General features: G+C 40.8%; 1 protein-coding gene across 3 annotated transcripts in view; it reads right to left on the minus strand.

Moving 5' to 3' along the window:
* adam19a (ADAM metallopeptidase domain 19a) overlaps window positions 1–18,438 on the minus strand; it is a 165,287-nt gene that overhangs the window by 105,929 nt on the left and 40,920 nt on the right. The window contains exon 3 of one of the 3 annotated variants that reach the window (XM_051698207.1): window positions 16,358–16,434. The exons of 1 other annotated variant lie outside the window; for it this stretch is intronic. In XM_051698207.1, the coding sequence (XP_051554167.1) occupies window positions 16,358–16,434 (77 nt within the window). Of the gene's footprint in view, window positions 1–16,357; window positions 16,435–18,438 lie in introns of those variants that run through there. One more of the 3 variants, XM_051698225.1, reaches the window with a different exon arrangement.

The raw sequence follows: 18,438 nt of genomic DNA on the forward strand, positions 1-18,438 counted from the left end.
AGAGTGCCTTAAGCTCGGCTGACTGCAAAGGCTCAAAGGGGGCTCTCTGTAGACCCTGAGAACTACAGAGGTCCGCTGAGGGAACGAGGCGCGGCCTGGAGGGATTCAGCCTCCTGGCGCCTCTTAGGAATCTGATGATCAGATCATGCTTCCCTAAGGACTTACCATCGACTGCGTCGTGGTGTGCTGCTATGGCAGCAATGTACACCTTCAAGGTGGAAGGGGACAGCCTCCCTTCCAACCTCTCTTGCAGGAAGGAAAGCACTGATCTGACTGCGCATCTCTGGGGGTCTTCCCGACGGGAAGAACACCACTTAGCGAACAGACGCCACTTAAAAGGAGCCAGTGCTGAAGCGGCCTCATATGCATCAACCCAAGCGGGGTGGCCACCGCCGAGCATGCCATATGCCCCGGGAGCCTCTGAAAAAGTTTCAGTGGAACCGCTGTTTTCTGTTTGAACGCCTTCAAACAGGCCAGCACCGACTGGGCACGCTCGTTCGTAAGGCGCGCCGTCAAGGAGACTGAGTCCAACTCCAAACCGAGAAAAGAGATGCTCTGAACTGGGAGGAGCTTGCTCTTTTCCCAGTTGACCCGAAGCCCTAGTCGGCTGAGGTGTGAGAGTACCAGGTCCCTGTGTATGCATAACACGTCTCGAGAGTGAGCTAAGATTAGCCAGTCATCGAGATAGTTGAGAATGCGAAAGCCCACCTCCCTTAACGGGGCAAGGGCAGCCTCTGCGATCTTCGTAAAGACGCGAGGAGACAGGGACAGGCTGAAAGGGAGGACTTTGCGGGGCGGGCTGCGGCGGAGCCGGTGCAGTCACCGCAGGGGGACGCCCTTGGCGATGAGTAGATGGGGTGCAGGATCTTGAGCCGCGCCGGGGCAGGAAATGCCGGCTAGCATCCATCTACTGCTCTACCATCGAGAACTGCTGGGCAAAGTCCTCGACGGTGTCGCCGAATAGGCCCGCCTGGGAAATGGGGGCAGCAAGGAATCGTGTCTTGTCAGCCTCACCCATCTCGACCAGGTTGAGCCAAAGGTGGCGCTCCTGGACCACTAGTGTGGCCATCGTCCGCCCGAGAGACCACGCCGTGACCACCGTCGCTCGGAGAGCGAGGTCGGTCACCGAGCGCAGTTCCTGCATCAATCCCGGGGCAGAACTACCCTCGTGCAGTCCCTTTAGCGCCTTGGCGGACTTGCAGGAGAGCCATGGCGTGCAGGGCGGAGGCGGCTTGTCCAGTGGCACCGCAGACCTTGGCCGTCAGAGACGATGTAAACCTACAGGCCTTGGACGGGGGCTTTGGGGACCCGCGCCGGGTGGCGGTGCTCTGCGGGCATAGGTGCACCACGAGCGCCTTTATCCACCGGGGGATTGCCGAATAACCCTTGGCCACCCCACCATCGAGGGTAGTGAGAGCGGGGAAGCTGAAAAGATCGGGACTGGGCAGTAAAAAGTGCCTCCCACGACCTTGTCAGCTCTTCATGCACTTCCGGGAAGAAAGGAATGGGGCGGGGCGTGGTTTTGAGCGGCGAGCCCAGGAACCAATCACCGAGCCGCGAGGGTTCAGGGAAGAGCGGTGAAATCCACTCTAACCAACGCTCGCGGCTGCCCGGGAAAGCATGTCGTCATCTCCGCGTCAGCCTGTGACTGGGTGATCGACCCCGAAGGGAGGAGCCCAGCTGAGGCTTCCGACTGCGTCTTTAAAAAGACGCGTCTTTAAAAAGACGTTCCATGTGTGCGCTCTTTTAGAGAAATATATACTCTTTTAGAGGGAAAAAATGCTCTTTCAGAAAATATACTCTCTAGTTTTTCTGCCAAAGCGCCCAGGGGCGTTCTCTGCAGTGCACCAGTGCAGAGGAGGGAGAAGCCGTCAGATCTGAAATGCGCCGTCAGATCCAGCAGAGGTGAATGAACAGTAGTATTCAGCTCAGTGAGCATGACCGTTCGGCTCCGAAGAGAAAATCTGAATGAGTGGTTGCATACCAGCTCCTTTTATACCCGTATGTTTGGGGGAGTGGCATGCAAATACCACTCGCCAATTTTCATTGGCCTTTTATCAAAGACCAGAGGTGTCTCGGGCTCCCAAGAGTGACCCCTAGTGTCACTACATCAACACCAACGTCGAGTGAGTGACAGATAGGGAACTGTGCTTCATTGTCATGAAAATAATGTCACAATGTAAAAAAAATCATAACATTCCTTAAATACATTTTATTTTCTTTATACAAAACAACATGTCTTATTTTTTTATTTCTTTTGATTTTGAGGTGAAATATGACCTGGATGTTTCCGTGAGCTTCACCCAGTATGTTTACAAAGTTGCAGCTAACTGCCACAGCCTTTTATCATTTTCCTAATCTTAAAACATTACTAATGTATGTAGGTTTTTAGGGACACAAAAGAAGTCAGCTGTGTGTGTGTGGATGAGAGCCAGAGAGAGGCTATGGCCCAGTGACCTACTGAGGGCATCAAATTCCTTGCCCTTTTAAAGCGGCACCATCTGTTACCAATCACCTCATTCAAACCAGCAGTGTTCTGTTCACTACACTGAGACAGAGAGGGAACAAAGGAAATGGGGGGAAGGGCACGAAGAGAAAGCAACAAGTATCTGAGTATGTGTGAGTGAGAAAGAGGGTAGAGAGGAATAGATGAAGAAAAAAGAGAGAGAGACAGAGAGAAAAAGAATATCCGCCATTGCGTATGTTTGTCTGGAGTTAAGTGACTCAAGACTTGGAAATATTTTTGGGGGAAGTCAGGGGCTATAAATATTTCATTGCTAACAATACACCACATATGCTCAAATGTACTGTAAGTCGGCTGGCTTCTTGCTAATGAAAACCAACTGTTGCCATATAAGGACTGTACTTTAACACTGCCCTACTGATACTTCTCACAAAGGATATGGATGAGCTGTGAAAGTTTCAGAAGAGAAGATTTTTGGGAGCTGATGGTTTTTAGGTCAGAAATAGTCTAGGGGTGGACAACCAGATGACAATGCCTGGCCAACGCATAGCAAGAGTGCTGTCCTGTTGTATGCAGTACTTAAAGGGACAGTTCACCCATAAAAGAAAATCCTGTCATTATGTTTGTCCAGACCTGTATGCTGTTATTTATTTCTTTTCAGTGTAACACAAAAGTAGAAAGATTTGTTATGCAGCTTTTGTTATTGAATGACAGTTCATAGTGACAAGGGGTTGTCAAACTCCATAAAGGACTCAAACATATTTGCTGAGAAAGGCCCCCAAATACCAATAAATCAACATATAATGCTTAAATAATTATATTTAAATAATTATAAATATATATAAATAAAAAGATGAAATAATTCAGATAATTAAAATGCATTACATAATTATGGCAGATGAGTAAAGCAATGATTAGACAATACAAAAAGTGGCTTTAGAAGGAAATATATTGTTAATTTCCATATCATTGAACATGAGACTATCATTGGCCTGCAGTCCACAGCAATCATTTTCGCAATTTAATTTGTCAATCTGTCCAAGACTTATTTTAAAGGCTTTGCTAAGGATGCATCTATGTACACATTTGTAAGACAGATGCTTATGGAGCATCTCACCTTGGTTGTGTTACATCATAAACACAGTATTTGTAGAATGCTGTGTCAAGTAAGTTAAATGTAGTTTGGAACTTGGGAAAAAAAGTCCTCAAACCCCTGCAATCGGAGTTGCGCTCCATCCAGCTGTGCTTGAACACAAGAACGTGTCCTTATCTTGTGCTGTCTGCTGACAGTAAGTGTGGTTTGTTGCCTGTACAGCTGCGCTTTATGCAGCTGGAGTTGCACTTACTGCCCCATGCTGACTGAGTCTCACAAAAATACAAAAGTAGCGTTTCAAGCTTTAATTGCTCTAATGGTAGGAATATTACTTATTACGGTCTGAGGGCAAGATTAATTGTATAATTTCTTTTTTACATATTAGTTTTTATATGATTAATCACACTGAATTCACGAGTTAAATCAACAGCCCTAGTTTTTATTGAGGTAGCTGGCTATAAACATGACGAAAGTTTAACTTTCTCAGCTTAATTTCAAACGGTTGCTTCCTCATGACAGTAGTAGACCTGAAAGAGAAAACTGTCCATATAAGCTGACTGCCAATTATAGCACACTTTACGGCAACAGAATACTTCCGTTGCATATGAATTGTGCTCTGACACATTTTGGAACACAAAGATGTATGAAATCGAGCTTGTGTAGCTAGAAACATCTGCGTTCATGTGCTTGCGAAGAGTTTGTTTCAGGCCTAAGCGTCATATCCTGAGGAGAGCTCTGTTCCAAAAACATTACAACAAAAAGCACTAAGCACTTGACAAGAACACTTGACAGTAAAACCTCCACAAGTTTGAAATGATTCTGACCCGACACTATATTATGGGACTAAATCTTGGCAAGCAAAAACCTTTAATCACAGATGCTTTAAAAATAAGGGAGAATTTCGAGTTAAATTTCCTTCATCTCACTGTTTCATTTACACACTACACAACATCTGAGTAAAATATGCTTCACTGTTTTCTCAATAAATTTTCAACTATCATTTCCACCAGCTTGTTCCTACCACATGTGACAGCCACATTAAATATGACTATAACTAGAGCCTGACCGATATGGGATTTTTTAGACCGATGCGATACCGATTTTAGAGGTGGAAAATTCACTGATTACAGATATGGTGGCTGATATAGTAAATTTTTGAGCTGGAATGAAAACAAACCTTTTCTATGTGGATTGTTCACCGATTTTGCACTGATATGACTATGCAAAGGTACTCAGAAGGCTGCTTTCTTAAACAAATATTTTTATCAAATAATATTTAACATTATTATTATTCATTGTCAACAAATTCTAGAAATGAACAATGAGAAAATTAAGAATAAATAAAAATACAATAAATAGCTTAAAAAACATCAGTACTGTATGTTCAGTATCAGTCAGTTGCTGATCATTTAAATAAAGAATAAATAAAAATACAATAAATAGCTTAAAAAACATCAGTACTGTTTAGTATCAGTCAAATGCTGACCATTAAAATAAAGAATAAATACAAATAAAATAAATAGCTAAATAAACATCAGTACTGTATGTTTAGTATCAGTCAAATGCTGACCATTAAAATAAAGAATAAATAAAAATAAAATAAATAGCTAAATAAACATCAGTATTACTATGTAGTATCAGTCAAATGCTGGCTATTTTAATACTGCCAGTCAATTATTGGAAGGTTGTAAAACAAAAAGCATTTACACCTGCTGAGACAAGAGAAAAACAGTGGCAGCAGTGTTACACCGTATTCTGCTATACAAGTTCAGGGGAAACTTTCAACGGTGGAAAACCAGACTTCTAAATATTAAATTTTATAAATGCAATGACTGGAATTGTTCAGTTGAAGGGGGTACCAAACTGTGAATCCTTAACAAAACAGTTTGGTGAATACATGTTTACACATTAGATTCCACTCAGCTGACAAGCAATGAAAGTAGCTACATGGTTAGCTAGTTAGCTATAAGCTCATTGTCACAGAGAGTAAAAGATGGACCAGCATTGCATCTCACCAACTAGGTAACAGCGTAGCGTGAAATCAACACTCAGCAGACACAATCCACCACTGCACCGTTGTCTGCTGAGCTGCAAAAAGATGCTCTGATGTTTAAATTTCAATCTGCAACATTACTTACTGCACTGACTAACTACAGCTGGCTAACAGCAAACAGACATGAGTGTCATGGTTGTCAGGGACAGGGTTAACGTTATATTAGTTATATTGAAAAGGGAAAATGATGGGGTCATTTTTTATTAACTTTCCAGTATGTATTTCACAAACTAGTTAGCAACTTTCCGTGAAGACACCGCTCAACACCGCACCGCTTATCTCTGCCCTGTCTGCAGAGCCACCGTCAGTTCAGAATCAGCTCTGTAAACAGTGGAATCGGAGCGCACTCTGCTGGACAAACTATGTAATGACACCAATTCTAAAGCATTGTTTTCTGCATTATATGTTCTGAAAAAAGTTTTCATATCTGCGCATATCGGTAAAATATACGCTGATACCGATATATTGGTGAAAGGCTAATATCGGCCAATAATATCGGCTGACTGGTCAGGCACTAACTATAACGGCAATATTTCCCCCTGTAATCAGTTGGCATTACGAGCTCTCATTTCTGAACTACATGCAAATATGGAATCATCACTCTCAGTGATATTTTCAGTGCATTTGACTGAAGAGGGAAGGCTTACTTAATCTTGAGGGTGCATGAGAGAACAGATTACACAAACACTGGCTGCTTGTCAGGAGGAGAACAAAACAAGCCCTCTGCAGATGGGACTGCAGGGCAGGGAGTCAGAAAACTGCAGCAGGGTGAATCAGAGGTATGTTCGGCAGCCATACGACCATTCCCACTGCTGTGGAAGGCATTCATAAATGCATAATCACATCATGCACAATTTATATCTGTGAAAGAATGTTATGTGCTTGCAAGAAGTTTCACGGAAGGATGTTTCAGTAAAACTTTTTCTAAGAATTGCGCTGTTAAATTTGCAGTTTTGAATCACACTTATGTGAGCAGAAGTTGGCAACATCCTTTTTCGAGGTGTTACTTTTTTGGCAAGAGTTTAGACGTATGTTTCGAAAAGTTAGATGATTAGTCTTGCACCTCTGTGAACTTGCTGAGGCTTTACAAGGTAAAAAGCTCAACCTTGGGACATTAAAGGTAATTTTTTGGTTTGCCCAAAAATGAAAATTCTCTTATCATTTACTCACCCTCATGCCATCCCAGATGAGTATGACTTTCTTTCTTCGGCAGTACACAAATTAAGATTTATAGAAGAATATTTCAGTTCTGTAGGTCCTCACAATGCAAGTGAATGGGTGCCAAAATTTTGAAGCTCCAAAATCCTCACAAAGGGAGCATAGAAGTAAATCCATGTGTTCAGACACGATATGATAGGAGCTGGTGAGAAAGAGATCAATATTTAAGTCATTTTTTATCATAAATTAACCTCCTCCTAGCCCAGTAGGGGGTGAAATGCACAAAATAATGTGAATCACCAAAAATAGGAGAATGTGAAAGTGCATTTACAGTAAAAAAAAAAAAAATGAAAAGAAAAAAGGACTTATCAAAAAGGAATATTGATAAGTTTCTCACCCACACCAATTATATCACTTCTGAAGACATGGATTTAACCACCAGAGTTGCCTGGAGTACTTTTTATGCTGCCCTTATGTGGATTTTGGAGCTTCAAAATTTTGGCACCCATTCACTTGCATTGTATGGACCTACAGAGCTGAAAAATTATTCTAAAAACCTTTGTTTGTGTCAAAACAACATGTCAAAGTCATAAACACCTTGGATGGCATGAGGGTGAGTAAATGATGAGAGAAATTTCATTTTTGGGTGAACTAACCCTTCAAGCAAAAAACCAAACAAATCTGAAGTGGCATGCGCACTTAAAAAAGCCTGGCAGATTGATGACAGAGGATTTTTAAATAAAAATTTTACCTCAAAACCGCACTGCTATTATAACTGTCAAGAATTGTTTAGAAATATGACAAGTATACAACATTTAGACAAAATAATAATAATACTTTAAAAAATTCCCTCCATACAGTGAGTTTAACTGAGATTTGTGATTCATTTATACTGGAAAATTTAGCAGTATATAGCTTCAAAGCAACTGTAGTTACAAATTGTGAGTATATGAGACAGGAATATACTAAAGCAGCTATTTGTTATTTTTATTAGTATTATTAGTAGTAGTATTATTAGTTGTATTATGAGTGATACCAATGTGCCTCTAGCAAGGTTTTAAAAGTTCATGAGTCTTGATTATGATGAATTAGACAGACAGCTGTCTCCTTAATCCTGAACATGTGCTTCATCTTCATAAAACATATTTTAAATATCATATTGTCTAGGTCTAGTATAAATATATTAAAATATCCATATTAAAATATGTAGGTCAATGACAGATAGGATATGAGGTCAAGCTCTAGATCTAAACCACAACTACCTATTTGGACCAGGGGGTCAGGAATTGGCTGGTTATCAAGTCCCTGTTAGCACCTGCTGGTAGATGCTGGAAACCACCCGATGGCAAAAAGCATGTTTCTCCATAGACAGCCATTCAAAGTAGCCGTGTTTTATGACGAAATAAAACAAATTCCAAGAACCTTTTCAATTGAAATTATTTCATTACATTATAGCACATCGTCATTCGGTGATGGATGATTTATTTTTTCCCCTATCTATTCCCATAGACGATTGATCAGTCACGTGACACCCGATCCCGGAACTGAGTGCCCATGAACAAAGATGGCAGCCTCCATTTCGCTAGCTTTCTGGGAACCCTGCGCTAGTTGAGCACAGTCATGGAGATGAATGAGGATGCTAACGGATAGCTCTCTCCAGGTATATTACAGCTCCATGGTACAAGCTCTTTATTTTCTCTCTCTCTCTCTCTCTCTCTCTCTCTCTCTCTCTCTCTCTTTCTCTCTCTCTCGTTCACTTCAGTCATCTATCCTCTGTCTCCTTATCATTACTCTCCATACCCTAAACCCCTCTTGTCCTCCATCCTTCTTTATCCCTTCTCCTTAACACCTTCAGTTTTCTCTCCCTCTCTGTCACTTCCCCGAATCATTCGTCCCCTCCATTTTTGCTCTAATATTACATAAACTCTATTAATCTCTTTCGCACTTGATACACCATCATCCCCTCCCTCTCGACTCTCCCTAAAACAGTGGTTCTGAACCTTTTTAACTCCAAGGCCCCCCATTGTCGGAGAAAATATTCGAAGGCCCCCTATATAGGCTATTAGATATTTATATTATTATATCTATTATAAGATATTTCCTTAACTTGTGAATCCAGAAATGTCTAGAACTGTATATTCTTCATAAAAAAGCAAGCTGTTGAAGGGAGTTATTACATTTTTAGAATTTTCAGTAAGTTGAATTATAATAATTAAATATAAATTATAATAATCTATCATATTTTCAATAATTTTAAGAGGCCCCCCTGGAAGTGTGCGGAGGCCCCCTAGTGGGTCCCGACACTCTGGTTGAGAACCACTGCCCTAAAACACTTTTCAGACGGCCGGTGAATTAAAATCAACCTTTTCACAAACCACTTGACCTTAACAGAAACCCACAGACTACTCCACAATGCCATTTCACCCCTCTCCAAATTAGATGACCAACATAATCACCACACTATTTAAAAATACTAAATGTTAAAGGACAATATTATGCATAATTCAGAAACTCCCCTAAAACTCATTAAAAGCCTAAAGCATGCCTTGTCATTTGCCTGTATCTGCTCATTCTCTCTCTTTAAACAGTCTCGCCTTTCAATTAAATGCCAGCTTAGATGCAAACACACTCAAATATACTCAATTACATCACATATTTCTTGAAAGAGGGTAAGAATAAAGTGGATGCCAAACACTGTACTTACCAGAAACTGTGAGTCTAAGCCTGTGTGAAAATGTTAAAAGAACACAAAATGACACCTCTTTCAATGTCATTTTCGTCATTGTCATTTGCAGTGAATGACAGCAAGTCTCTTATTTTTTATTCTATTGCTTGGCAAGAAAAGATGATATAGGGAGCCAGCCGCATGCAATACACAATGAGGCTCTTCAAGAAGGCCAATTAACGTATGCCTAATTAGGGAAAATCTTAAATCTGAACTGTGTAATTTCACTAATGTCACCAAACAGAATAATGATTGTTTTCAGACAGTTTGCCTGAACACTACTTTCATCATCCATTGGTGGAACAAACAAATAGCCCCACCCAGGAGTTGCTATCACATATGATAATGTAATATTGCCAAATTTTGACGCCAAGGCATACATTATACATAATAATATAGGCTGACTTTTTTCAGTGATTTCTTAATTTGCGGAAGCGTAATATCACATGCATGCAGTGCTCGAAGTGGAAAAAGGTGCCAGACCTCCCCTTATTTGCATGTATATATAGTACATCAAAGATGGCTTTTAGGTTTCTAAATTTTTAAGTATATTTTTTTGTATCTTTTACTTAAAAATCTTACTCTGCATATAAACATTACAGACAGTATTTATAGGGTTACTGTCTCTTTAAGAAAACACACATAAAATGTGGATTTCAGTTTTGATGTTTCACAATATAGCCGAGCTGTATAAGGACAGCCGAAGACTTAGGAGGTTAATCATTTTATTAAATGTTGGTTAAAAAAAAGACTAGTTGAACCTAGTTTTTAACCTTGTTGTAATTTTGTCAAATACAATTTTGTTTCTTTCCCTAAGAAAGAAGCAGAATGCAAGACTGAATGTATAACATTTCGAAAGGAAAATAAAGACAGTATAAATCTATATTAAGATGCAAATTTCAGCAAATTCAACATTTGTGGAAGCCATGGTCCCACCCCAAAATCATGCCATTAGTTGAGCCAATGTTGCTACTGTATGTGGGATGCTCAAACAAACAGAGCAATATTTCAATAGCACCACAGAGTCACGCTGCTTACACTTTTACCAATGACAGGTTACTTATAGTTAATTTATAGTTGCACATAAAGCTGATTTAAAACAGAAAATATTTTAAAATGGAAAAAGAATTACACACTTCAGCTTTAAAGACTGAACATCCCCACCCACCCCTTAAGTACTTCCTTATAAGGAAAAATGTCTAAAGGCTTTCTAAAGGCATTCATGGTCATGTTGTGGTGACCCCTAACCCCAACTGAAAGAGGCCAGTATAAAGTTGAACGCTGACTTTTACTGATGTTTTGAAATGGTTTCAGGGTCAAACTATCAACATCGCCTATGCCAGATCCTCAATTCTTAAAGTTTTCGCCTTCTTTCAATCAAGTGTATAGAAAAACAGAGCTGTGTTTCCTTTTAAATCACTGTTTACAGATGTCTTCACTGCACCAGCAGCAGGTCCTTTCTTTATTTTAAGACCATTTCACTGGTGCAATTATTACTAAGAGCAACCATCAGTCACTGTTATCGTCTCACCACATGCCTTTGGGAGGGGTAATAACAAGGTTTAACAACCTGAACTGGTCTAACAACACCCTCTTCCTCCTGCCCTTTTAAAGTGAAAATCTCAGTTTTGTGCTAGCTGCATGCTCCTTCCTGCTGTATGTTGAAAGAACTCCACTCTAAGTAATTCAGTGTAAAAAAGCAATTAGACAAATGGCACTCTGTCACAAAAATAACTTGGTCTATAGATCGAGAATATTCATTAAAATGTCCTCAAGCTAGCCTCCTCTTCCTGGGCCCATTACAATGGAAATGTGATCTAGATTCTATGCTAGTCCTCCATGCTCAGACTTCATCTTAATTTTCTTCTCTTCAGCTTGCTTGGGGGAGCACTCAGTCTTATAAAAACTCTAAAAAAGATGATCAGACTGCCTTCAAGTCTCATACTGTACAATACTCAGGAAGTCAGACTGCTCTGTGTTTATGTGCATCAATATGAGTGTGTGTGTGTGTTTGTGTGTGTGTGTGTGTTTGTGTGTATGTGTCCATTCTTCTCACCTACATCTGGAGAACCAGACTGGCCAAGACAGCAAACAAGGGAATGCAAGGTTCATGTGTGTTTAAAATAAACATAAGCTATGCCAAGTAACATTGATATGGATGTGGACCCACATTTATTGAGAAGGGAAAAGACAATCCATCCCAAAAAGCTTCAAGTATAGTGAGAGTCAGTCTATTCATGACTTAAAATAAGCATTTGGCAAAGCAGACAGAGGTTAACAGAAATGCTTGGCTCCCTTTTCTCATTCCTTTGGTTCATTTTCTAACACTCTGAACTCCAGTAGCCTACATTTCTGGACTATATGGGCCATTTTACCAGTCACAAATTAAATAAAGTACCACACCCAAGTCCTCCTCTATTAATATTAGTTTAGCAGCTGGATCTAGTTGCAATGAAGGGTGACTTTCAGTGGCATACTGCAATGGAGCTCCATTCTAAAAGTCTGTTGGGATTCTGGGCTGTTCGGCTGCATCCGACTGATGTGTGTGTGGGGGTTTCTGCTGCCGCTCGGCATATCGCCACATGAGTTTGTTTGTTTGTGAGTTTGACAGTTGTCACGTGTCGACGCGCATGTGTTGCCACCTCCGGCAATCAGCATGCTGGTTCGTTTGTGTGATTGTTCTCACCTGTTTGTCATTTGTTGGCATGTATCTGCCTCCCCTGTGCATGCACTTGTCGCTGGATCTTCTCTTTGACTTCCTAGTCTCTGCCAGTCATGCTGCTTAGCCGCAGCATAGTTTTCTCTAGGAGCGATCGTCCGCTCCTGTATTTTTTTTTCCCAATTTGGAAAGCCCAATTCCCAATGTGCTCTAAGTCCTTGTGATGGCATAGTGACTCGCCTCAAACCGGGTGGCGGAGGACGAGTCTCAGCTGCCTCCGCGTCTGAGACCATCAACCCGTGCATCTTATCACGTGGCTTTGAGCGCGTTACTGCGGAGATATAGTGCATGTGGAGGCTTCACGCCATCCACACACAACTCACCACGCGCCCCACCGAAAGCGAACCACATTATAGTGTTCACGAGAAGGTTACCCCGTGTGACTCTACCCTCCCTAGCAACTGGGCCAATTTGGTTGCTTAGGAGACCTGGCTGTAGTCACTCAGCACGCCCTGGATTCGAACTAGTGAACTCCAGGGGTGGTAGCTAGCGTCTTTACCACTGAGCTACCCAGGCCCCCCCTCGTCCGCTCCTGTATTAATTATTTCTCCTCTCTCCTCTGCCAGTCCAATGTGTGCCTCCTCTGTTTCCCCTCAGAGCCTGTGGACCTGGTGGTGCTGGTCGTTCTCGGGATCGGCTCACTGCAGAGTGCTGTACCATCCTGTTGAGACTCCTCATTATTTCCTGTGAGCTGAATTCAATGCCTGACTTGAGGACCTTATGGGATGATTTTCTGAGTTTCTGATTTATTCATCAATAAACTGTTATCTGTAACTGAGTCTCGCTTCCGATCCATGACAAAATCTATCCTTCATATCACAAGAAAGCTGCTGACCTGGCAAAGGCTGCTCTTACAGTGTCCGTACACTGTTCAAATCTTCACATCTTGTTTTTTCCATCCGTTGGCACACAAATCTTCGATCAATATTTCTGAGTGATAAATTTTTTGATTGCTGCTTCTATGCAGTGTAAAAACCACAAATTTATTGTGAAGTAAATTTAATGCCATGAGAGCTACATAGAGTTGCAACCTCAATGCACAGCGGTGATGGCTTCGGTAAAAAAAAAAAAAAAAGGATTTCTTGACAAATATTACAATAGTTATGTATTCAACAATGACAACTGACAGAAATCCGAATAACAGTTTGCAATGAATTATTTCAGTGGTCCATAAGAATTGAACATTTCTGTAATGCAATCTGCCTGTGCTCCATTTTTAATTAAGGCTTTTTATTTACTCTAAGCAGTCAATTTCATGACAGAGGGGATGAGCATTATGAAAACTTCTGGTCAGTTGGTAGACATACTGAGTAATTGTGTCTCAGCAGGAAGGGTGAAAGAAACAAATTAAATAAATATTTCAGGTTTAATACAAGTTAAGCTCAATCAACAGCATTTGTGGCATAATACTGACTACCATAAAAATTCATTTTGACTTGCCCCTCCTTTTCTCTAAAAAAAAAAAAAAGCAAAATTGTTGGTTCCAGTGAGGCACATACAATGGAATTGAATGGGGCCAATCCGTAAATGTTAAAATACTCACTGTTTCAAAATTACAGCCACAAAATAGAGCTTCACAATTCAGGATGAATTGAGAATCACAATTTTCTTCACTTAGAATAAAGATCATGATTCTTTTATGATTTTGAAGTTTTTTTTTTATTTCAGTGATTTACAAAACCTGAGCATTAGGCTACTAAACAAAATAACATATATTTTAATAAAGGTTCTGAAAAAACGTGCTTGGCTTCAGTCACAGTCCTTGCTGAACAGTCTCCCTTTTCCCTCTGTCTGTCTGGTGTCAGTGCGTGAGTTTGTGTTTCCCTCTTTCTCCCTCATGTGTCTCACAGGTGCTGCTCAGTAGCTGCAATCAGCATTGCCATTGCAATGCTGGTTGCACCGCTCGTTAGTAGATCTGCAGCACCTGTTTCCCAATACATCCCACTCTTTGTCTTGTGTTTCCTGCTAGTTTGTTTTGGATATTTGTAGTGCATGTTCCTTGCTGGCCTGTTTGTTCCCTCATTCCATTTATCGGTCGGGCTTTGTTTTTTGCTGTTTGATTATTGTTTTGGTTCTAGCATTTTCTCCATCGAGAAAGTATTTCAATTGTATTTATTATGTATTCTGTTTTCTCTATTTATTCCAGTTTTTGGTTTGTATTTTGTTCTTTTCAATAAAGCCCTTTCAACTGCCTTCCTGCATTTGGGTCCTATCCTTCAATCTGTGACATAACAAACTGGCCAAATTGGACCCAGCAGAAGCAATAGGCATTTTTCTCGGTCCAGCTCCAGTCTGAAAGGAATCGGTCTCTCAGGGCACCGCCCAGCACAACAACGTTCTGTTCTGCTCCCAGAACGGTCGGGCATTTGGCATCTATGCTATGGAGCTGGCCAGTGAGCTCAACAGGAGGTGGCTGAGCTTGCTGCTGGCCGTCTGGAGGCAACCAAACCTGCTGCTGACCGTCAGGAGGGGACCAAGTCCACAGCAGGGTTTCCCACTGCTCGCAGGAGTAAGAAGAGGATGATATGGTATCCTAAGCCCGAGTCTGCTGCAGCTCACCAGGAGGGGTCCGGGTCTGCTGCAGCTCACCAGGAGGGGTCTGAGCCTGCTGCAGCTCACCAGGAGGGGTTCGAGCCTGCTGCAGCTCACCAGAAGGGGTCCAAATCTGCTGCAGTTTCCATGGAGGCTGCCACTGACTCATCTACCTTATTAGTGGCCATCCCCAAGTCTGACCCTTCCCTGCGGTCGCCGCCCAGTCTGTCCAGTCAGAAAAAGAAAGTAACCAGCTAAAATAAAGCAGAGCATGGGTACCGAACTGAATCAGATCTTGATACTGTCTGTATTTTTTAGCATCAGTAGCTATTAAAATATTGAACTGAGGGGGCCTGGGTAGCTCAGCGAGTATTGACGCTGGCTACCACCCCTGGAGTCGCGAGTTAGAATCCAGGGTGAGCTGAGTGACTCCAGTCAGGTCTCCTAAGCAACCAAATTGGCCCGGTTGCTAGGGAGGTAGAGTCACATGGGGTAACCTCCTCATGGTCGTGATTAGGAGTTCTCACTCTCAATGGGGTGCGTGGTCTTATGGAGAGTAGCATGAGCCTCCTATGCTGTGAGTCTCCACGGTGTCATGCACAGCGAGCCACGTGACAAAATGCGTGGACTGACAGTCTCAGAAGCAGAGGCAACTGAGACTTGTCCTCCGCCACCCGGATTAAGTAACCGTGCCACCACGAAGACCTACTAAGTAGTGGGAATTAAGCATTCCAAATTGGAATAAAAGGGAATAAAAAAATAAATAAAAAAAAGATTGAACTGAGCAGAGATTTTGTGGCACCCGTAACCAGTTGTTGCGGTACCCTGCAGTTTGGAACTACTGTCTTCCCATTTTATTCAGCTTCTTGTGCAGGAGCGCTGTTCTTTAGATGCCATATCAATTTTAAAAGATCTTCACCTCATAAAATGCACCTCAAAGCAAATTCTAAAATTAAATTTGACCGCCTTACAAAGGCATGCCACTGGAACCTTAACATACATCGCTAAATCATTGTCATTTAGGAATAAGATTGTGTGGGTGTCTGAATCGAGATCTTTTAAAGATTAATCGTGCAGCTTTACCACAAGATGTAAACAATATGTGTGTAAACCTGATTTTAGTGTGGTAAAAAGACTAACTTACCTTTTCTGTGTAACATTATAGTCAATTTTACAACTTTGTTGCCATGATGATGTATTATCAACAAACCCTAAAATGACTGTAAAATTACAATTTAAATGACTTTACAGCTCAAATAATACATGCGTTTTGACAGAAGAATTAATATAAGTGCTTTTACAAAATTATTAGCTTCACATTTCTGCTTTTAAGCCCAATGTAACCCAGAATTTTGCTTTTTTTTTTTTTTTTAAAAAGAGGGCCGAGTCTAAATTAATTTTCACGGTAATCAACAATATGCCACAAATGCTGTCGATTAAGCTTAACTTGTATTCAACCCAGATTATACCTTTAAATCAGAAAATAAGACAAGCATAATTAAAAAAATTGTGTTAAGAGTATTTTGCAAATGTCAATCAGTCAGTGTCTTGTAATCAGATGCATTTATTTTCCGCAAATATGTACAAGTCAGTTATTTAAAGAGGTAACTTACTGATTGCGTTCAACTTGTAGAACCAGTTTTAAGTCTTGGGCTGAGACCAGAATCTCTCCCCTGTCTGGGAACTGGTCCTGGTGAGACAGAAAACCACCACAAGTGATTAGAATTTAAATAAAACACTGTTCAATTTAAAGATCAGAGCTGTCAATGGCATTTCTGCTGGGAAATAACAGCTGTGGGCATAAGACACAATCTGTTGCATCAGTATTATTATTTGAAAGTAAATTTTAAATGGCATTCGCAACCCATTTTACTTCCATTATGTGACGTTTTTCTGAGTGAAAAATATGCAATACCTTCAACAATAGCCTACAGAAATGCCTAAATAACTACAGTATTTGGCCACTGGTTAAAGGAGTCATTTTGCCAGAAACTAAACTCTGTCATTTAATCACCCTCATTTTCAAAACCTGTATGAATTCATTTTTTTCTGCCAAACATGAGACTCATAAGAACCAATGAGGTTTGATTATACTGACAGAGCCAGCATATTGGATTTCAGCTTTGTTTATGAATTTTATTAATAAACAGTTTTTTTTTTAATTATTCTTTCATTAACATCTTTAATTACGAAAAGAGATAATATGCCTTCAGAAGACTTGATATGTACAAGTCACATGGACTACTTTTAAGACACATATTTTTGGTGCTTTATTATGTGTTAAAGTGAGTCTCTATGAACTGCGATTAAATTATTTTATTTTGTGTTCCGTAGAAAAAAGAAAGTCTGGGTTTGGAATGGTATGAGGGTGAGGGTGAGTAAATGAAGACAAAATTCAAATTTTAGGCTGACTGTGTGGTGATTTCACATGGAAAAGTAAATGCTTTTCAGAGGCTTAGTTAATACATTATGATGAGAGATTATGAAGGCAAACCCACTATTAAATTATGCACAATAAGATGAGGAATGTGCAGAAAGTCCATGATTTTAAGATATTGTAGGTTTTGATTTCCACAGTTTCAAATACACAATAGCAAAATCTTCAGCAAAAGAAAATGAGCTTTATTTTTTAGTCTGATTTACACTTAAGCACTGCCACTAAGGGAAGACATGGTTGAAGCCAAAGGGCCATAGCTAGCATCCAGCATCTGTGACTGCTCTACAAGCGCTGCTTGTGGTTAGCTGTGCTTTCTGATAAAACAGGTAGGAGGCTGAGGACTTTGATCTGCTATGTAAGCCCTTTCCAAGTTAGACATCAGCAGACACAAACATCTCCCTCCAGCCATCAAAAGTCCTGGGATACAAATGGAAAATCTCTTCAGTCCAGCGGCAACCAAAATCAGTGAGATGTTCTGCAAACCTCAGGGAGACTGTTGTATAAACAGCGCCCCTGCAGGGACCAGACCAGACATGATTGGAGAAAAATTAAACAGGGATGATTTATGCTGAATGTTTTCAGAGAAACATCTTGCTTTTAGCACATTCTGAGAAAGTATTCAGTAAATGTGTGAGTCACATTGTTTAGTGAGTATCACGATGGCGGCACCCTGTTGAAAAGACTAGCAATGCTGATCACCAGCATATGTTGTGTTTTGGATGCTGGTCCTTTTGCTTGGGCAAGAACCAATCAAATTTTTTTTTATTTATTTTTTTTATATTTTCTGTTGAAATCTATTTCCTGTTGAAAGGGATGTCTTTTTTCACTGACATCTGTGTTAGAGGTGTCAGTAGATAAAGTCATTTTCTGTGCAAAGAAAGATGGATATTTTTGAGTAATGCATTAGAAAGCAGAGGACATCACATACAGACATCTGTCAGAAAATTCTTAGCTGAAGGAGTTGTGTTAAAAAGAAAAAAGACAAGGAGGTTTAAGACAAGTTCACATCTCTTAAATCAAATGGGGAAAGGTTTAGAACATGAGATGGATGGATGGGGAGTTGGGGGGGGGGGGGGGGGGTCACTTTTCCACTTACCATTTACCTGAGAGCTTCATGCTGCTGTCAAAGAGACAGGTGAAGGGATGAAAGAAGAAGTCATAGGACAGCGGGAGAAATTAATATACGAAGAGAGTCAGTTCAGTGTATGAGAGAAATTGTATAACTGATTGATTTCAATATTTCTGAATGAGTAATTT

The sequence above is a fragment of the Myxocyprinus asiaticus genome, chromosome 1 (assembly GCF_019703515.2).
Source record: "Myxocyprinus asiaticus isolate MX2 ecotype Aquarium Trade chromosome 1, UBuf_Myxa_2, whole genome shotgun sequence".
Taxonomy (NCBI): Eukaryota; Metazoa; Chordata; class Actinopteri; order Cypriniformes; family Catostomidae; genus Myxocyprinus; species Myxocyprinus asiaticus.